The sequence below is a fragment of the Seriola dumerili genome, unplaced genomic scaffold (genome assembly GCF_002260705.1).
Source record: "Seriola dumerili isolate Sdu_G_001 unplaced genomic scaffold, Sdu_1.0 BDQW01000478.1, whole genome shotgun sequence".
Lineage (NCBI taxonomy): Eukaryota > Metazoa > Chordata > Actinopteri > Carangiformes > Carangidae > Seriola > Seriola dumerili.
In genome coordinates, this window is record NW_019174733.1 from 1,739,488 (window position 1) to 1,760,782 (window position 21,295).

Below are 21,295 nucleotides of genomic sequence, written 5' to 3' on the forward strand. Positions count from 1 at the left end.
GCAACCTGCTCTCAAGTCTTCCTCCTCTCATGCTGCCTGCCTGCTCTTGTTCTCAGATGTGCCTCCTTTGCCAGCTGAGCTCCCATACACGCTCACATACGGAATCATCTGAACTCCAAAGAAACATCCTCACCCCAGAGGAAAAGCATACAGATGCCCGCAAAAATGCTCAGTTGTTTAAAGCTAGGGCTCTGTAAATTATTAGTGTTTTGCTGGCTAACTCCAACACATTTGCTGTAGTGAACCCACAAACAAATCATTCATTATTTAGCCTGTTGTGTTCATCAGTGAGCCACTGGGACTGACTGGCTCACTGTTTTTAACAAATTCTCGAACTCTGATTAAACTGCAGAGCAGACGATTCACTCTGAATATTGAGTATGATTGAAGTTTTTGGCCTTGTTATGCTGCAGAGCAAGTTCTCAAACTGAACTGAAGTCATTTCATAAATCCAAGCGGCTGCAATCAAGCTGATTTCATGCCTCGGATTGTGTCCTCATCCTGTTGCGCTACATTGGACAATATTCTACCTGAAGGAACAGAGCACAAGAAGAGACGCACCTGCACCCCCCCCCACTCTTTCCAGACTCAAGGGTCTGTGACAGTGATTTAAACACACTCCGAGAGGATGGCAACACAATTCTCCCTGACAGGATGCAACGTCCACAGTCCTCTTCTTCTCCTGCTATCTGGTTGCCTTCATTTACTCATTGTTTTGGTGTCTCATTCCTATGCTTTATTGTCTTTTTCTCTGACTCACCCTCCATCCCTTTTTATCTTTCTTTCTCTTTTCCCTGACTTATTATATTTCTTTTCTCCCCATTGAGTGGTTTTGTTTCTCTGCATACTTAAATGGAGGGACACGCCAGAGAGACAGAAGAGGGTGATAGAAAGACGGGGCAAGAGAGAGGTAGACAACAAGCCTTTTGTTGAGAAGTTGAGCAGGCCCAAAGTGCACAGTCAGCAGCTTGCTCTGTGTACAGCAGCCTAGGACATAGGCCAGTGTGTGTGTTGTTGAAGGGGGGGGGGGGGGGGGGGTGCTCTCCTCTCTGTCAACCAGTTTCTGTCCCACTCTATAAAGCACAGTGGACAGACAGAGTGAGTTATGACCCTGACGCTCTTGTCACGACCGCTGCTCTTAAATATCTCCCATGAGCCGGACCTTTCTTCCCCTCTTCCTCTGTGTCGTTGTCTGTCACTCAGTGTTTCTCACGTGTCAACCTGCTCTCTTTCCCCTCGCCACTCTTTGTACCACAGTCTGACCTTATCCCCCCCCCCCCTCTTGCTGTGGAGAGGAAGCCATCAATTCATCTGCTGTTGACCGATGTTTCTGCTTAGGTGTGATTGATGACATTTGAGTAGATCGCATTTTCGATGAGTTGTGGGCGTGAGTTTTATTACATTGCAGTGTCTCTGCACAACCAGCAATGCAGGCTTCGGTTAAAACGGGCCAGGTTGTCTCTGCTGTGATTTAAGTGAGCCAATAGTGTGCTTTCGAGTATAGTGCTGCAGTGGTTAGTTGATTAATCAAACAGTTGAGCACCAGAACACAATTTTGTATAATGAATTAATCATTAAATGTTTTTATGAAGCAAAGATGCCAAAACTCGCAGGTTTCAGCTCCTCAATGTGACAATTTGCTGCATTTTTCAGTTTTTATATTTGAATATATTTGCATTTTTCACAGTTTTTTTTTTTTGTTTGTTTTGTTATTTTTCATTCTATAGACAAAATGATTATTTGAAATTATTGAAAATCAGTGATGAAATCATTAGTTTTAGCCTTATTTGAGTTGTAATTAGTACTGTTAATGGTATAGGGTCTTTTGTCAGTAATGCCGCTCAATATATCTATCTAATCAAGACCTGAGATCCAGACTAATGAGACGTTGGTCTAACTCCTTCCACTGGGCCATTGGTGTTATTCTTCCCATTTAATTCCATTGCTCTCTAACACAACATCTTTTTTCTGTGTAAAATTTGTATATTTTTTCACTTTAGCATTAATATCTGATGGCAGGTTTATCTACACTCTGAAAGTGCAAACCACAGCCAGGAGGCTGTACTGAAAAAGAGGACTTCATTACCATTTTACACATGTTCCTCTGCTTTCTAATTACCCCACAAGGTAGAGGAAATGCCAGCATCTAAATGTTTACCAGTGCTATGAAGTCATGGAAATAAACAGCATCTTTCCTTGCCCCCCCCCCGCTTTGTTCTGCAGTATTTTCTTTCTATCCCTCCTCTCCTCTCCTCCCATCATGGTGTCTCTTCCACCCTTGAATCTCCTTGTTGCTCCATCTCTTTAATTCTCTACCTTTTTTTATTTATTTATTTTTTTATCTGTCCTGGCTACACATGCCGTCATTTGTCCTTCAGTCTCTGGCACGCGACCCCGGGTCAAAGTGACCTGTAATCACCAGCAAATGATAGTGATGGTGGAGATCACTAGTACCTCCACCTTTTTGTATAGATTAGAAACAAGAACAATGGATGACACGCAACAGAGGTCACAGAGCAGATTTGGGTGAACCATAGTATGAACCTCCAGCAAAGGAGCAGAGATTGCCTGTTCTGACTAAAACGCTTTCAAGTAAAATTAGTGCATATGTTTTTAATATCAGAGGCATCAATGAGAGCTAAATCCCTAATGACATCTTTGTTGCTGATAGTTATACAATAGAAAAGGCCTTCCTGTCGCATCCATATTGGTAGGTTTGACTTATGATTATGTGCACTTCTCTTCGACACTAGATTCCCTCCTCTTGGTGACCTTTAAAGAATTATAGTGCAATTTAATCATCTGAATTTTCTCAACACACAATGAAAATGCTTTCAGAATAAACATGGTCTCCTCTGTGATTAAACATGAAAGGAATGTCACAAAGATTACCCAAATTCCAATAGTGGGTTTATTCCACACAGACAGGCTGTTGGCAGTGTTTTGGCTTATATTTGTACTAGCTGTGTAGCAGAGCATTTGGAGGACATGCAGGCATCTTTCACCTTTTTGTTTTTGACCCAACCCTTGGCACAGGCTAGCTGGTCAAAAAGAAATTATGTCTCATTTATGCTGAGCTAGAGCTCTTTGCAGGGAGAAAACCCATTATGGCTTGCTGATAATGGGCTGGGCTGGATTGCACTCAGGGGATTTTTTTGGACTTTGGTGCCGCTCAGCAGTTCTGACAGGTCTGCTGGGCAGAAGGCTCAGGGGCTCTTAGGTTTTCTTCTACACATCTCCTTGTTTTTCGCTTCTTGTCCCAGAGTGTTTACACAGATCCAAAATGACTATATTGCTGCACCTGGAGTAGATGGTCTTGCATTTCAATCAACAGAATAACAGATCTTATTTTGAGTCTTGCCACAGGGCAGGCATGGACCTTTTGAGTGAAAAAAGGTGGGTGGGTTGGACCATAGGCTGGAGCTGTGAGTCAGGCGATGTGCGTGCAGTTGAGTAATCCTGGCTCATGGAGTCATCATGTTAGATGTCTTCTTGTTTATGTTTCGTGTAGACCCCTTAAATCAGATGATCAATCCCTTACCCCAGCAGCAAGGCTTCACTGGCTCATTGCCCAGAATCTTGGCCTGTCGTGTCATTGCCTCCCCAGAAGTTGGGCCCACTGCACGGCTTACTGGAAGTCCCACAGTACAGGGAGGGAGTTGGACGAAGGGGAATCATGTCATATTTATACACCAGAATTTAAACTTTAAACAGATTTTGTGCTGAGGTGTAGGATAGGATACAGGTGTCTGAGTCTTTGATGATTATGACCTTAGTGTGGTTATCAGCCAGACAAAACCAATCCACTTTAAATACGGTTTCTTGGTCACTGTTGTTATAAGTATGTAAAACTTCAGGCCTTAAGACTATGTTGGTGTCTGAACGTCTCCACGGTTAAGATGTGATGTGTAGTTTCAGCTTCATGTTGCCTTACAGTGACACACACAGATTTTAAATAGAAAAAGGGGAAAAGAGCGCTGGTACTTGATTGGTACTCTGTGAATATTTTGAAGTTTTTAAGTTTTGGATTAGTACCCAGTATCAAAGCAGAGTGGGTGGGATCGCCACATCCCTTACTTGAGCTGCGTCCTCCATACAGGGAGAGGGATTTAGAGGTCTGTGATGCCAGAGTAAAAGAGATACTTTCTGCTTGCCAGCTTAATGCTGACATATCCTTCATCCTCACTTAAGCACACTGTAAAATGAGTGGGTAGTAGTTTTCAAGCGAATTATTAGTGTTGCTGTTATTTGCACTTCTGTAGTTTAATGGCTGTGAAGCTGAGGACACAAAAGGAGATGGAGCATAAAGAATATTTGGACTCTGCTTGACACTTGGTGTGTGATTGTTTTTTTTTTTTTTTAATCACTGTTGCTCACTGACAGTGAGAAGAGCTGACAGGGGCTAATAAAGGATAGCTCGCAGTATTATTTTTGGAATGCTAATGCTGCTCTTTTACCAAGTGGCCCTGAAAATTTTTGTCTATGATGTTCTTGGGAACTGAACAGGCGCCTTGGCTGCTTCGAATCCATGGTTTCAAGGCTTGTCAACATGCCCTGATAAAGGGAGTGTGAAGCAGCAGCAGAGTCCAATCGCGATGATAATCATACGTGCATTACGTTTTGGGAGACACACTCGTTGTCAGATAAGAGAATTTTCTGGAGCTGATGAATAATTTAGTCTCACCCGTCGGTGGAAGCCAGACTTTGCATCTTTGTTTGATAAGGCTCTCCTCCATCAGCCTCCCAACTCTTATGCTCTTCTTTTTCTCCACGCTGCAGAATTTACTATTCCTCTCATCCAGCTTCACCATGGCAACGTGTGTCATCTTGCTTTATGTGCTGGAGAACATAATCTGGTTGTCTGAAGCAACTGTTGGTGGTTGAGCGCATCGCTTGATTGGGAGGGAAAGCAGAGTGGAGAAAAGGAGGAGTGGGGGGAAGTGGAACCCCTTAGGTAGGGCGAGTACTCCCCTGACCTATTTAGATCACAGCGACGGGCCTTTGTTGCTGTCGCCTCAGGTCCTCCGCTCGAATATTTCTCACCTTTTTTAAAGTGTATCTCTTGATGGAAGCCAGTAGCAGATGCTCACTCCTTGTTAGCATATCTAATGGCTCCAGATGAAATCTGTCGTGATGTATTTATCTGTTAACTTGAATGTTGGGAATGATTTCTCAGGTCTGATCGTCTGTCGTCTGTCTGTTTTTGGCACAGAGAGGCGGATTCTCCCACTGTATATCATCAGATCTATGCTGCCCTAATAGATAGCCATTTGACTGATGCAGCGAACGTGTTTACAAATGATCGGCCTCACTGACTGTGGCTGCTGCTGCTAATTGCTATCGATGATTAAAAGCCTGTTGGAAAAAGGCTAATGCCACTGACCCATCGACCACCAGATAGCCGGCTTGCATCTGACATGCAATCCATACTGCATCCATTTGTGTGCTTACGGGGTTAACCAATCAGCCCATTACACTGATCTAAATATGGGGATTCTGGTGCACATGTTTGCCCTTGCAGCCAAATCAGATTGGGAGATACTGAGGATTGTCCCAGAACTGCCTGGTTCATGGGAGTTATAGCTCTCTGGTGATTGGCGAGTGTCCTCAGTGGTACAGATTACTAGGATTTTAATTTATCTGAGTGTTTTGGCTTCCAAATCACAAAATACAGCATTCAAGAAGGTACATTTTTAGACTTTTTCTGGCACAGAGCTTTACTGACTGTACGGTATTTTAAAAAAAGATTTATCCTCCAGCTGAGCTGGCATAAGACCGCTCAGTAGGTTCACGTCTTTTACTATGAGACTTTGTCAGTCAGATACTGGTTTCAAGAAGGCAGTTGTTGCTTTTCAGTGAAGCCAAGGAAACGAGCAGGAGCCTTTTGCATAGCTGTGTTGATTGTAGAGAACTAATGCTGTGCAGCTGTTCTCATCATGTCTGATGGAACAATATGAAATCAAAACTGTGTGCTCGGAGCACTTTGCAGAGTAAAAGTGTTGAGCATCAGGGAACGTCAGAACAGATTAAAAGCCTTTCCGCCCTGCTACTCTCTCTCTCTTTTTTTTTTTCCACAGTCTCTCGTCTTACTTCTCTCCCTCTTTGTCTCTCAAACACCCTCCCTCCTTATCTCTTTTGCGACTTAGTTAGGCTATCTCCTTTCATCTGTCCTCCTCTGCTCCTTGCTTTCCTCTTGTTTCCCCTCTCGCCCCCCTCTCATCTCCTCTCCTCTGCTCTGTCTGCGGGGCCTAAGATGGAGTGGCTCAGTCGCACAGAGCTCATAGTTAATTAGGCTTGGCCTTGTCACACATTGAGGGCTGGAGCCAGAGCTGTAGCTAAACCCAGTGGGGAGGCAAGGACAGAGATGGAGATCTAGAACAGTTGGCGTCAATCTATTGCCTGCTGCTGACAAAGCCAGCTAGCATTCCCCTGCTCTCTTAAACCCTGCGTGTTCGGTTAGCATTTACCACATTAGACAAGTATTATCTGCGCATCACTGTGCTGTTTTATGTAGGTCCAATTTTTATTTCTCAGTCTATTGTTTTTCTCCGTCTTTATCATTTACAAATGAAACACCTTTGGGTTTTGGACTCTGGGCTGAACAAAACAAGACATTTAAACAAATTATCCATAGATAAACCAATAATGACAATAATCAATCTAAAAATACTGTTTGTTTGACTAGTACTATGTAGTAGTGAATGTAGTAGTTTTTGTACTTATTTAAATAGACTCTTTTCTCACTTTTTCCCCCATTTTTCTTGTCGGTTTTTATCACTGGAAGCATTTTATAAAGTGTGCCGGTTGCAAGAGGGCTTTATCCACTATATATTGTATAGTTATATATAAAATTGAGCCTTTAGTGTTACAGTAGCATATATTCTGCAGTACAAACAAATGTAAGATGTCTTTTAAACAAATTCTGTCCATGCTGTCAGCCATATTTATGTTGTCCTTTGGATGAGGGACTCTGCAGTATAATGGGGATCTGCATAGTCTCTCCTATGGATTGTGGTAGCCTGTGTGAAATATCCCCCAGCTTAACGGTGTGTACAGCTATTCAGATAGGGAATCGTTTTCTCTCATTCTCTCTCTCTCCCTCTCTTTCTCTCCATGTGCTTGACATAAAAAGAGAAAATCCCATTTCAGCCGTGACATTCTGCCTGTGTAGCAGAAACATACAGGGACTATACATCAAAGCAAGGCAGAGTGCACAGTGAGGGAAAGGAGGTTTAATGACGATGGCGGTCTGGAGTGATAATATAGAGCCGCTAAGAAGGAGTGTTGAAGTTATTATTCCATGTATAAACCTTGCACCAAATTTATTATACAACTGTGCAGGGAATATGAAGCATGCTGTGTAATATTTATTTCTTTCCTCATTGCATGGGCAATTAATTCAGGCTTGCGTATAATTGGTTAATCAATCTATCAGTGCTCTGTGTCTGAATGTATCTCCTCTCTTGGCAGGTTCCACATACAGCGTTCTGTCCACCATGCCCTCTGACTCCGAAAGCAGTAGCTCCCTCAGTAGTGTTGGTATGTATAATGACCCAAGATGCCTGTTATGCTGTGTGTGTCATGCCAGGTCAGACTGGTTCTATACAGCCAACAAATGCACAATAACAGTGCAAAATCAGCATGGCTCTGTTATGACTGTTTACTGTTTTCTGATATTACCGTAATTCCCGATTGTCTGCTGGGTTACAAAGTTCAAGAAGCCAGTATTTTATATTTCCTTTGCTTTAAACCCCACATTGAGCCAATAACACTCTCCCAATGTCTTCCTCTTCCCTTAAGGAAGTTTGCCATGCTTGTCTTTTTCCTAGTTTTGACAAAGGTCCAAATGACTCAGCTGTGTTACATAAACCTCCAAAAGGGCCAAATGTTGAGCCAAAGATGAACATAATCCCCAGGTTTCCTGCCATGGCTGTTCTTTTCTATGAGGAAAACAACCCTCAAAATGACTCATTAATGGTGTAAAATTTTTTGTCAGAATCTGTCTATTTGGCAAAGTGTCAAGCACACAGAATAAAAGGGAGTGACCTTGTTATTTTAAGGACAAATCCTCCTCCGTTAAAATCAATCTGGTGAATTTTAATCTCAGTCGTGACAGGTAGAATTGAACTGTCAGATCTGATAATGGCTGCATAAAGCCAGGGTAAAGAAAATGCAGCTATATAGGAAACAACCTTTTATAAATGAGGGATTTCAGGGTGAAGTTGTAAATGCTTTGCAAAGACTTCAGGTTTCCTGGCATTCCAAACACAGGAGCTTAAATCAAATAAAAAAAAAGAAACAAACAAAAAAAAAACCTGGAAACCATGGTTTAAAACACAGAGAAAGTACCAGAGACACAGTACCTCATCACAATCCTATCTGCCCCTTCTGCCTTTCATTTTCATGGCAGAGATTACAGATGTGTGGTTTAGTAAATCCAATGTAATTTTCAGCAACTCTGCAGCAAATTGTCCCGGAAAAACCCTTGAGTAGATTAAACAGTCCGTGTCCCTTTGGGTGTGTTACATTGTTCAGATATAATTTTTTTTTTTTTTTTTTTTTTTAATGTCAGTAAAGTCAAGAAGAATAATTTGATAGCACCTGGGCCGGTGTATGTTATGCAGCTTCTGAATGATGTGGATTGCATGGGAAACTTTTTTCCATTGTGTGTTGATCAATAGTCCCAGCCTCCGGTAATGTACTCAATGTTGCAGGTTCGCCTGTTAACGGTGAAGCGTCCTCCCCGCCCCCAGCCATCAATGACAACCGGCCATCCGGTGACAACTTGGATACCATCTTGTTCCAGCTCCGCCAGGTGACCAGGGAGAGGGATGAGCTTCGTAAGCGTCTGGCGTTGGCATCGCCCGGGACCACCTTCGATGACTGCAGGTGCAAATCCTGGCCTGCCTGCCAAGTTGTTGTTGTTGTTGTTGCTGTTTTTTTTTTTATTCCTTGTGGTAACAGTTTTATTTGGCTGATGTCTATGAAACTGTCTACTGTGATTATAGATGCCTTTTTTGCCTAAATGAAATACATCAGATCCAACTATTGACTCAGACCTGAGATTCATTGCAGAGAGCTGCAAAGTTTATGACTGGTAATGTTTACTCTCTCTCGGTTGTTAAAGGCACTGTGATGTCAGTGTCCTCAGTTCTGGCTGCCATGTTTTCATCTATGAATTCTCTGCTGTCTGGAGTAATGTTGACTCTACCTTGCAGAGAGAGGGCACTGACACTGGCTGCTTAATTAAGTTTAATGTGCTCTACTTACCAGATGTTTCGTGTGCAGCAGATGAGACGAAAGGGCTGCTTTGCTTACATCAGTGCAAACTTTTTTTTTTTTTTTTTTTTTTACATTTAATCAAACATTTCATTCCTATCTTATGAATTCTCATACGAGGGGAAGGTCGGCCTCCTATCTGAGCAGTTTGGCTACATTATCGTACAAGGCTGCAGGATAAAGCGTTGACTCCTTGCTCTTGCTTTTTCTCCTTAAGGCCAAATTCCAAAGCCAGTCATGATTATGAGCGTCTGAAAAGCCAGTGCATGAGGGCCATGGCGGATCTGCAGTCTCTCCAGAACCAGCACACCAAAACACTCAAAAGGTGTGAGGAGGCTGTAAAAGAGGCTGACTTCTACCAGTAAGTATTTCTCCAGCAAAGTGTCATGGTGCTTATTTTACCTCTCTGGTTGCTAATGAAGAACTCATTAGAGTCATTAAGTTTTTAAATATTAACCCGTGTTATGTAGTTTAAATGCAGTGCAGCTAATGGCTTAGATTTCCATAGGAAAGAAGTTGTGAGTGTGTGTCAGGACTCATTATTGATGTCCAAACGTTGTGGGATGAACATTCTGTCAGTTGCCACCTGCTGCTTTTCAGCATAGAAATAATTAATTTTTATTGCATTGTTTTACTGGAATGGTAACAAATACTGGCATGGTGTTGCAATTAACCTAATTGAAAGAGCTACAGTCGGCTTTCACATTTGAAAGGGAATTGGCACTACAAAAAAAAACAAAAAAAAAACATGCATGGTTTTAAAAGCTTGGAAATGGAGGCATTTATGTGATTGAATTATTCAGCCTAACAGCTCATAAGCCAAGGCAAAATTTCTGGAGCGCAGAGGCTGATCATATGGTGTATTAGCTGTTAGAGAGCCTTGCTGGTTGGAATATTTTCTAATATGATGGAAGCAAAAGATAAGTAGTCAAATTAAGTTAACAGCGAATCAGGCTGACATTTTACACAGTATATAAATAACATGGATGCTTTGTACGGTTTTGGCTGAAGTCGCTGTTACAAAAGAACATCAACTTGAGATATTCCACATATAAAGCTAAAAAATGGACATGTAAAGTTAGTCTGTGCTGCCTAACATTTAGTATCACAATAAGGGGATTTTTAACTCCCTTCAAAAGGCAAGAGATTGCACTTTGGTTTGGAGTTTCTGGAGGAATGAACCTCTAGATAGTCTGCCTCTCTTACATACTGTCCACAAATCAAATTAGCTTACTTTATTTTGTACATTTTGTCGCCACTGTTTACTTATAATATAACCAAAGCTTGTTTTCTGTTATGTATATTCACATGTACAGTGTATTTACCTGTAAGTGTACACGTGTTTACTTCTCCTGTGCGTCTGTGTTTTTTTCCCTCTTTCCAGCATGTTGCACAGCCGCGTCCTGGGCGAACAAACACAGCTGAAGGAGGAGATGGAGACACTCAGGAGGGACAACGCCCAACTTGTCCGAGAGCACAACCACCTTAAACAGAACTGCGAGGAGCTCCAACGACTGCACAGTCAAGACCAGAAGGAATTGGCAGACCTCCGGCAGCAGCAACAGCAGGTACAGTCCCCCCACACGCACACACACACACACACACACACACGGTTTCTGCTGTAGCTGTCCAGATGTTATAAGGACAGAAACCACAGATTTACTGATGTGACACAGATGTTAGAGCCAATATACAAAATCAAACCGATTATTTACAAAAATTACACATTTTTAATGGTCCAGAGGGATTTTCGCCTCTTATTATTTTGAAGTCATACATTTTGTGACATTACATAATGTTGTATGTTGTCTTCTCTGTACTAAAGACTTTGTTCACAAGGGTGCTGGGGCACGTATTGGCCTACTGTGCAGTACTGTCTCTCACAGCACCCATGGGAACACTGCAGTGGTTAAGAGCACAGGGCAGCCAAGCAGATGGAAATGCATACAGAGCATTTCTGAAAAGGGCAAATGCAGAAGAAAAGGGCTGTGGCTTGGGCAAAGGGCACACCGACCCAAACCATGTAGCTACAAGATCAGTGTATACGCAGTGTTGTGCTGTGTCGATGAGGTCAATACAGCCCTCGGGTCACGGCAGCTCTCCCAGGAATCATGAGGACTATATCAGCAAGACCTACAGTAATGAGACATTCAGAGAATGAGTAATGCCAGCTGAAGGACACACTCTACATATAAAACAGTTAATTTTGCAGGCCAGCCATTTGGTTTTTACTTGCGTGCAGTTCTAGAAATGCACTTACACTTACAAAAGCCATTGTTCAAGCTGGCACTGGTTTTTGCTTGCGCTGTAAAAATCCTGCCTACACATTGATGCCATCTGCTGCTAAGGTGGGGCACAGCAAATACAGGCTTAGTTCAGTTTCATGTGACAACAACATTTTGAACACTACCAGTGCATGTGTAATGACAGGTCATATGACCTCTTGTTGTCCTCACCAGGTAATGAGAGAGAAAGGCTCATCAGAGGTGTTGAACAAACTGTATGACACAGCCATGGACAAGCTGGAGGGCGTAAAGAAGGAGTACGACGCCCTGAGCAAGCGCTACAGTGAGAAGGTGGCGAACCATAACACAGACCTGAGCCGCCTGGAGCAGGCCGAAGAGGAGAACCGGCGGCTGCAGAAGCAGCTGGATGCATTGCTCAAGCAGCGCGACTCAGCCGTGCACTACCAGCAGCAGTACTCCACCTCCATGAGAAGGTAGAAGCATCATCACCTGTACACACACATACAGAGAGCAAGACACGTGAGATGAGATATATATATATAATGTTTGAGATATTAATGCTTGAATCAGTGCAGTAACACGTGTAAACACGCATAAGAGCAACTGCTGCTATGAACATGAACAGCATCTTAAAATGTAGCACCATGTAGACCTCTTCATCTTCCTCTGCTCCTCCAGGTTTGATTCAGTGCAGCTGGAGCTGAACAAGTCCTCGGCCCAGAACAAGGAGCTGCAGAGAGAGATGGAGCGCCTGCAGTCGGAGGTGACGCGCTACAAGAACCTGCAGCTGAAAGCAGCCAAGGACTGCGAGAAGTACAAGGAGGAGAGGGACTCTGTGTTCAACGAGTATCGTCTCATCATGAGTGAGAGGGACCAGGTGATCAAAGAGCTGGACAAGTTACAGACGGAACTGGAGGCAGCCGAAGCCCGGCTGAAGAACACCTCCTCAGAGAGAGTGGTGGCCAGTGAAGAGTTGGAGGCGCTCAGACAGGTATCAGGCATAAGAAAGCGCCGCATGTACACAATTGTAGTTCATTTATCAGTCACAGCCGATACACTCTTAATATGCAGAGAGGTTATTGGCCAGAAAAGAATGGATGCTCCAAAAAACATCATGACAACTGTTCTTATAAATCGTGACAAACGCAAACAATATTAAATATTTCAGACAAGATCAAACAGATTAATGAATGACATGAGCACCTCTTCTCTCCAAATGTGATATATTATAGATAAGGGATAGTTTGAAATTTGGAAAACTATTTTATTTTTATTATTCACTCTCTTGCAGATGGTTAGATGAGAACATCGATACATGTCTCATGTCTCAGTTACCTTAGCTTAGCGTAAAAAACAAGGAAACAGCAAGTCTAGCTCCGTCCAAAGGTAACAAAATCTGTCTACTGGCACCTCTAAACAATCATATCATCATATCTTGTTTGTTTAATCCAAAATGATTATGTGCTGGACTATTTCCTGATCAGGCCCAGTTGCTAGGCAAACAGTGGAGACTCTAGCCAGTTACTGGTTGTGGCCAAGAACAGTTATGGCAGATAAAAACCCCATAAAATGGCGAGTTATTGTTTCTACATATCCAGCTACATATTTACCATCTCGTCTTACTTTCAGCAAGAAAGTAAATAAACGTATTTTTCCCAAAATATTGAACTATTCCTTTAACCTATTACCAGACAGCCCCGTTTTGTACAGAAGCCTGAACACAATGTAACCAAAATAAAAAAGTCACTGTTATACAGCTCTTTTGATTGCAGTCATAACCCTGGTGTAATATGAAAGCTAAGTCTTTAAATGTTACAACCAAAAAGTCAGAGTGAGTGTAAGAGATACTGAAGCAAAGCTACAGCTGTTGCAGTGATATGTAAATCCTAAAATGCTTTGCACAGATAGAATCAGGAGACTTGGTGCTTTCAAGCAAGGTATATTTTGTCAAGGTTGTGTGAAGACTGAGTCCGGTACAGGACAAAACACACCTAGAGAAGTTTTACCAAAGCCAAAGCATCCCAAGTGTGGGACAGTGTGTTTGGAATAAAACTTGCCATGACTCATCAGTCACTGTCTTAATGACGGGTACTGAGAAGAGAGCTGATCCACTCGTATGCCCACCGCGTCCCCCAGGAGCTGTAAATGTCAGTTTAAACTATTTCCTCTGTGAGAAATTAATATCAACCTAATAAATCAGGTTTTTCGTGAGTGTGTGCATGACTTAGGCCAGGCATCCACTTTTCAGCCAGTGGATCAAAGGCTATTTTCACCCAGAATACTTTACAAAAATAGCTCTGCTCCACCGCCTCCTTTTTGAAGAAGATTTCTGAACACTGGTTGACAGACAAAAGAGATTCATAACTATGTGTTGGATCACTCGGCATTGGCCCGCAAATATTTTTTTCACATCACATTAATGACTCACAGTGTTTGAGATGCCCTCATTCCATTTTGCCCCCTTTGTTCTGTGACAGGAGTTGAACTCATCACTGGTGGACCGCGACAGGGCCATCTGCGAGAGGAACGAGCTGCTGGAGAAGTACTGCCACGAGGTGAAGGACAAGGCCGAGGCCCAGAAGGAGCTGAGCCAGGCCTGCAAGGACATCGAGACGGTCCGGGAGGAGAGGGACGTGGCCCGCAAGGAGAGAACGGAGGCCATCATTCAAAGGGATCAGTTACTCCGAGAGTACTACCAGGCCAGACAGGTAACAAACAACACCGCACTTTAGATTGGACAGTATGAAGTCAAAGGTTAGACACATGATAAAGAGCTTAGTGCAGCCGGGGAGCTGTCAGTTGGTGGATTACATCATGTCAGTGGACTGACCCGTAAGTGGATTTAGGTCACACCTCTGTCTGATCACTAGATGGTCCTGCAGGTCACATGTCCCCCGAACCTTAAACACCAGAAAGCTTTGGTTTGTTTAAAAGTCACACATCTGGTCAGTTTCTACATTTGCTGCTTTTAATATTTCTGTCATTCTCTCACATCAGGCAGTATCATTTGCATGTTGTAACAGCACTCTTACTTAGAGAGTAACCTTATTCACGTGTACTCAATGTTCACAGAAACAAGATTCGGCCACCCTGGACATGGAACGAGCCAATAAGGAGATTGAGATGCTGAGGAAACAGTACGAGGCCATGTCTCAAGAACTGAAGGAGGCCTCACAGGAGGCTGAGGTGGCCAAATGTCGCCGGGACTGGGCCTTCCAAGAGAGGGACAAAATAGTGGCGGAGAGGGAGAGCATAAGGTCAGTCTGTGTATTGGTTTGTTACAGACTCCTGATAGAGTTGGAGGACACATACAATGTCATCTTTGTCACAGGCTAAAAATCTGCTCCTCCCAATACACTCCACCCATAATTCTCACATCATCCCGCCACCTCTGTTCTCTCCTTCCCCAGGACTCTGTGTGATAATCTACGGCGGGAAAGGGACCGGGCAGTCAGCGATCTGGCCGACGCCCTGCGAAATCTGGACGATATGAGGAAACAGAAGAACGACGCGTTGCGAGAGCTCAAAGAACTTAAGTGAGTCGTCGCTGTGCCTCAGTTATGATGGGAATTTTTTTTTTTTTTTTTTTTGGGAGACTCGTGTCTGCAATCCAAAGAAAATCATTGAGCCAGCACAGAACAACATTGCCTCTACTGAGCCAGCTCCATGTGCCGCACTGTCTTTGTCTCTATAAGCTGTTGTCCTCAGTGTGTGGCGAGGCGTAAGCTGTGCTATTCTGCCTTTGGAGACATCATGGAGCTCAGTTGTTTGTCTGGCGCCATTTCCACATGCCCAGATTAAAAGTGTAATCCCGGAAAGCGTCAGTGTTTTGGACACGCATAAATATTTAGTCTCTCACTGTCACTGCCTCGCTGCCTATGATCATGTTTATATGGCATGTAAAAGCTCCCTCTGCTGGCTGAAGTGTATATGACGAGCATTTTTTGAGTCAAAGCATTGTATGGACTGTGCAGTGTGCTGTGACTTTGAGAGTTTCCTCCTCTATCCTTTGTAAAGAACAATGCAAAATTGGGGTTTTAATGTCACAGCTACCCTCAAGGCATGCCTCAGTGGGACACCATATATCTTGCTGACAGAGGGGCATTGTGTGCATTCTACTTTTAGGTTTCTTATGAGTATATATAAATTTGATTCCCTAAACATAAGCATAACAGAAGGGGTGAGTAGGAACGTAAGGGGGGGAAAAAAGTGTGCTTTTAAGTTTTGTTTGTTTAAGTTTTTAAGTCTACAGGCTGGTCGTGTGCGATTCTTTCTGTTGCCTGTGCCAATCCGTCCTCAAGTGACTGACCTTCGACTCCGTGTGCGATGTCTTCCTTTGTTAAGGGAGAAGATGGAGAGCCAGCTGGAGAAGGAGGCCCGCTTCTGTCAGCTAATGGCCCACAGCTCTCACGACTCGGCCATCGACACAGACTCCCTGGAGTGGGAGACAGAGGTGGTGGAGTTTGAGAAAGACAGGGTAAGAGCAGCGCTCACAACTTATTACTGAGAGTGATTTGATGACATGCCACTCTCCTGAGAGCCAGCAGAGCTCTAAAGACTTGCCAAAACTTGATGATATTAAAATAGATTTGTCAAAATTAATGAATCTACCGTCATTTCTATTATTGCTTACAGGATGACATGGATTTGAAGGCACTTGGGTTTGATATTGCTGAGGGGGTAAATGATCCGTATTTACCAGGAGATTGTGGAATATTTGTTACGAGGGTGGACAAAGGAAGTATCGCAGATGGAAGGTTAAGGTATGAGCTGCCTCACGAAGCTAACCCGCGTCCTTTTCTGGACTAACAGTTTATTAAACACCTCATCGTCCGTCCTCTTGTGTTTCCAGAGTGAACGATTGGTTGTTGAAGATTAATGACATTGACCTGACCAATAAGGACAGGAAGCAGGTGGTGAAGGCTGTCCTTAATGGTGGAGGATTGATCAACATGGTGGTACGAAGAAGGAAGTCTCTGGGAGGAAGGCTGGTCACTCCTGTTCACATCAATCTGGTGGGACACAAAGGTATGTTGGTGCTGGAATACTCGGCTTATCGCTTATAAACAGATTTACATGTTTAGCCCTTGTCTCGTTCCCGTGCCTTGCGACCGTTTATGCTCCATTGTTGCTTTGTGTTTTCTTATTTATCACCACATTTTTTTCTCCTCTGTATCTCAGACAGTGGTATTGGTCTGGAGAGCGGGGTGTTTGTCACCGCTATCGTCCAGGGCAGTCCCGCCGCCAGGGAAGGTTCTCTCACAGTTGGAGACAGACTGATCGCTGTGAGTCACTGTCAGCCTTAATGAAATCCTTCTTTTTTTTTTTTCTTTTTTTTTTTTTTAAATACACCCTTCATCCACATCTACCACACTACAGCTCACACCCGTTCCTAATCCAGGCCTTGATCCATTCCAGTATCCACACTCCAAACCCAGATAAGGTGGGATTTGGCTGAGCATGTGAAGTAGGAGAAAAGGCTCCTCCTTTAGATTAAACCCCTTAAAAAAAACTTGCAGCTCTACAGGGCTAGGTGGAGCTGTCCTCGCGCACACACACACACGGCTGCAATATACTCACACTTAAGGGAGTGGGAGAGAGAAGACGAGTGTCAGAAATGGAACTATGCACACCCATCTCTGTCTTCGAAAAGTGACCTTGTCTCTTATGGTAATCTGTCAGTAGCAGCAGAAATCTCAACTCCCCTGTTAGTTTAACCTTAAGCATGAAACTCGTGCATTACCTTTTAAATCCCAGAGCACTTGGATAGCTCTGCTCACCAGTTAGCACCACAGCAGTGTCCTCCATGTAGCCAGGGAGCCGATATGCCAGATGATAGCTCAGCACAGCCACAATTAGCAATGGTAAGTACAGACGACGCGTTAAGAGATCTTAATCATGGAAGAGTATCGTATTTTAACATGCCCTTGTAGATGTTACCCACAGCAGTGTATCAGGTTATATATAACTTATTAAATGCTTAATTGCGTTTGCAAAAAAAAAAAAAAAGAGTCCAGAGTGCTGAATCTGCAATGAAATATGCATGGGATGCAACTGAATGTCAGTAGCTAAACTCCACGGCTCAGAGGTGACTGTTTCTTCTCCCCGCTCGATGAAACGTCTCAGACTTGTTCTAGGTTAAAGCAGAAAGTTCTCTCCTGAACTTACTTTATGATAAATCTCAGCTGTAATATATTACCCACTTTAGTATCTCTGACCGTTCCCTCTCAAGTCGAGCCCATTGTGATGGAAATGTGCAGATATCAGTGTGAGGATTCTTGTGACTGAAATGTGCTGGCCCAAATTTCTCGTGGTTTCCCCACCGCAGCAGAATGAGACACATCCCAGGTCCCAGCCGCTCTCATGTTCAGGAGATATGTCACCTGTATGTGTTTATAGACGTGTATCTATTTTGATAATACTGCCACACAGGACATAACAAATGCACCTTAGAGGAATATCAAAAAGACTACTGTGCGTTGCTTTAGTGCTGAAGGACTTGTCCTTATTACCAGTTTCTCTCTCTACTCCCCAGATAAATGGCATTGCTCTGGATAACAAATCTGTGACAGAGTGTGAGGCTCTGTTGAGGAGCTGCAGGGACTCTCTTAGCCTCTCTCTCATGAAGGTGGGCCACATTCATTTCACTTTCTGATCTCCTTTTCTACTTCACCTATGCCGAAAATCTTCAAGAGCTTTCTTTCTACTTTTTGCATGCCCTACTTAGTTTTACAACTTTAACTGTGTAGTTTGTGACAACTGAATTATCTGATGCATTACTATTTAACTAACCAGGGTATCATTTAAAGGTTTATCATTTGGTGTGGCTTATACTGTTATCTGTCCCCACCCCACAGTTCTTCCCTCACAGCACGTCAGGTCAGAACATCTTTGAAAGTCTGCGTGAGTCGTCAGAAAAGTCCAACGGGCGCATTCACCTGTCAGAGATTCACTCCCGGAACAGCCGCAACCTCAAACACAACAGCTCGACACAGACTGACATCTTCTGCCCCGATGTTGGGAGCACTAGCACAAGTAGCATCTCTGGGGAGAGGAGGAAGGTCAGAGGTGAATCTGAGGAGGTATACAGCGACATCAGCAAGCCATTCTCCACAGGTTCCCTCCACGCCACCAGCCTTCGGCCGGCCTCTGACTTGGGCACTGGACGCTACGGGCCCAGTGCTTTCCAAGAGTGCTGTCCCTACCCAAAGGGGCCTTCCTCCTTGCCCTTTGACCCTGTCTCGCCCTCAGACTGCATCACAATGGAGACAACCCTGGAGAAGAAGCACAGTGGGGGTACGTGGCCCAAGATGATGGTTGGAGGTATGTCTGTTGCACCAGATAACTCCAGTCCAGTCACAGCTGCAGCCCAGCTCTCCATCTACAAATCGCCCAAGCAGAGGAAGTCCATCTTCGACCCAGACACTTTCAAACGCCCTGAAACACCTTCCTCTAAGATGGAGTACATGGCAGCCAATCAGATTGCAGCAGTAGCTGCCGCTGCTGCAGCTTCCCATTCCCCTCAGCCTTCGAAGACAGAGTCCCTCTCCTCCTCATCCACCCCTACCCCAACCCCTCCTACCCCACCCACTCGCAGTGACTCCTTTAAGTTCAAACACAAACATCAAAGCAGCTCTGCCTCTGACTGCACGATCACCTCAGACGGCAAGGGAGAGGCTGTCATCTCCATGGCAGCAGGAGAGAGCAGAGAGAGGAGCGAGCGAGAAAGAGACAGGAATGGAAACCACTATTTCCTGGACGGCAAGGTCCTGACCTCGAGGAAGTCTTGTGACGAGGACATCGGCCGAACCAGAGGGGAGGAGCCAGAGGTGAAGAGACCACGCCCTAAATCTGCCCCTGCCCTCCGACGTAGGATGACCCCCCAGACCATCACTCTTCCCACCTTCCAAGTGAGTCAATTCAAGGCCTTACAAGTCTTAACGTTGCGCATTTGCTTCTGTAATGTTCTCCTTTAAGAAGGCTCTCTAATAAAAAGATGGCAAACGTGATGCATTTGAGAATTTAAAAAAATCTAAAATGGCACCAACATTTCAAATCATCCCACTGGGCCAAAGCATCCATTTTGTAATAGAATTTACAGCCCCGTCAGAGTTATACCTCTGGGACTTGCCTCTTTGGCAGCGTGTCTGAGTGATTGATGCTTCTGCACTGGTACAGCCACCCAACCCAAGAGCTGAGTCAGTGCCTGGGGCTCAGACGACTATGCCTGGCTACCTCTTCAGGCCCTGAAGCACATAGGAGATGAGGGTGGGAGGGTGGGGGGCTGGGGGTGGGGATAAATGTTCATTTTACTGTTTTGGGATGTTCCTGCTGTCATTTTTCTCATATGATGCTTGTCTCCAGCAAAGGGCAGAGGATTTCTCCCAAGACATAATAGCATTGTTGTGACCCTGCAGGGAAAATGGTAACCGTTTGTTTCTGTCATTCATCACAGAGCTACTCTAACGACGAGCATTCACCAGAGCCCAGGGACATGCTGCGTTCCTCCCCCAGCCGATCCCATAGGCACAGTGTCGGATTCGTCCCCACGGTCTACAATGGCACCCTACCTCCTAGTGAGTTTTCCAGATGCTTACATAAACACATGCTCTCACCTTAATCTTAGATCCCCCCCCCCCTAACATGGTGGTGTGCCTGTGCTTTGTCAGATTCAGCCCACCGGGGGCTGGCTCCTTGCCCCGCTGTGACTGCCGTGATGAGGAATCCGGTGTACACCGTGCGCAGCCACCGCGTTCATACCAGCAACTGTCCATCTGTCGCCTCCCAGATATGTCACCAGCACACCCACACCAGGTTACCTCCTTTTCACACTCACCGTTTCTTTCACCGCCGCTCTAAAACAGATTGTCAGTTCAGTGTTTCTGGCTGTTATGATGAGTAATATATTTAAATTAGCCTGTTTCCTAAAGGCAAAAATCACATAATTAAATTTTGGTTTGAGTGGAAAATAATTTAGTACCGTTGGTTTGCCCTGATATTGTGCAGTTATGATTTAACTCAGCCCATCAATTTAATTATCTCTCAACTAAGAAATATCTTGCGTGTTTAGATAATTGTGTAAGTATGAATAATTATGAGTGTTTCCTTTTATTTTTATTTTTATTTTTATCTTTTAAAAATCCGCACAGCCCCCAACACCAGGGTCGTCTGAGCCTGGACCTAAGCCAGCAGAAGCGCACAAGTGACTACTCTGAATCCTCGTCGTCGCGCAGCAGCAGAGCTTCACACGGTACAAACTCACTGCCCTCCAGTGCACGGCTCGGTCAGTCTGACACTCACGCACGCACTCACTCACACACTCACTCACACACACACACACACATAAAGGTCACAACTCATTGTCCCTTTCTTTTTTTAATCGGATATTATGTTAATTTCTGTATCATTTCATCCCGCTGCCAGGTTCTTCCAATAATGTCCAGTACCGAACAGAGAGGATCAAAATCCCTTCCACTCCCCGCTACCCCCGCTCCATGCTGGGGTCAGACAGAGGTACTGCTCTCACTAGTAAAAACACACTTCACACTTGCCGCACGAGTATTAAAACCCATAAAAGCACCTTGGATCAGGCAGCTATAGGTCTAAGCATTTTTTTTTTTTCTTTTTAACTCTGTTTCACAACCCTCGGGCCTGGTTTAACTTTGTCAGTTTCGCTGAATTGTAAGATCAATGTCTTGTTTGAGGTTTAACAGCCTTGGCAGAATGAAAACAGGAGCCAAAATAAATTTCATCCCCAGATGTGGAAGTCT

At 44.1% G+C, this 21,295-nt stretch overlaps 1 protein-coding gene across 1 annotated transcript in view; it reads left to right on the top strand.

The window, feature by feature from the left end:
* LOC111235365 (disks large homolog 5-like) overlaps window positions 1-21,295 on the top strand; it is a 34,448-nt gene that overhangs the window by 2,570 nt on the left and 10,583 nt on the right. Inside the window, exons 2-21 of the mRNA XM_022763802.1 lie at window positions 7,471-7,541; window positions 8,729-8,889; window positions 9,497-9,640; window positions 10,664-10,847; window positions 11,739-11,998; window positions 12,204-12,516; window positions 14,003-14,233; window positions 14,598-14,782; window positions 14,936-15,061; window positions 15,870-16,002; window positions 16,161-16,288; window positions 16,378-16,553; window positions 16,707-16,810; window positions 18,061-18,153; window positions 18,383-19,204; window positions 19,247-19,435; window positions 19,981-20,101; window positions 20,195-20,339; window positions 20,675-20,808; window positions 20,949-21,038. Of these exons, the coding sequence (XP_022619523.1) occupies window positions 7,471-7,541; window positions 8,729-8,889; window positions 9,497-9,640; window positions 10,664-10,847; window positions 11,739-11,998; window positions 12,204-12,516; window positions 14,003-14,233; window positions 14,598-14,782; window positions 14,936-15,061; window positions 15,870-16,002; window positions 16,161-16,288; window positions 16,378-16,553; window positions 16,707-16,810; window positions 18,061-18,153; window positions 18,383-19,204; window positions 19,247-19,435; window positions 19,981-20,101; window positions 20,195-20,339; window positions 20,675-20,808; window positions 20,949-21,038 (3,810 nt within the window). The remainder of the gene's footprint in view (window positions 1-7,470; window positions 7,542-8,728; window positions 8,890-9,496; window positions 9,641-10,663; window positions 10,848-11,738; window positions 11,999-12,203; window positions 12,517-14,002; window positions 14,234-14,597; window positions 14,783-14,935; window positions 15,062-15,869; window positions 16,003-16,160; window positions 16,289-16,377; window positions 16,554-16,706; window positions 16,811-18,060; window positions 18,154-18,382; window positions 19,205-19,246; window positions 19,436-19,980; window positions 20,102-20,194; window positions 20,340-20,674; window positions 20,809-20,948; window positions 21,039-21,295) is intronic.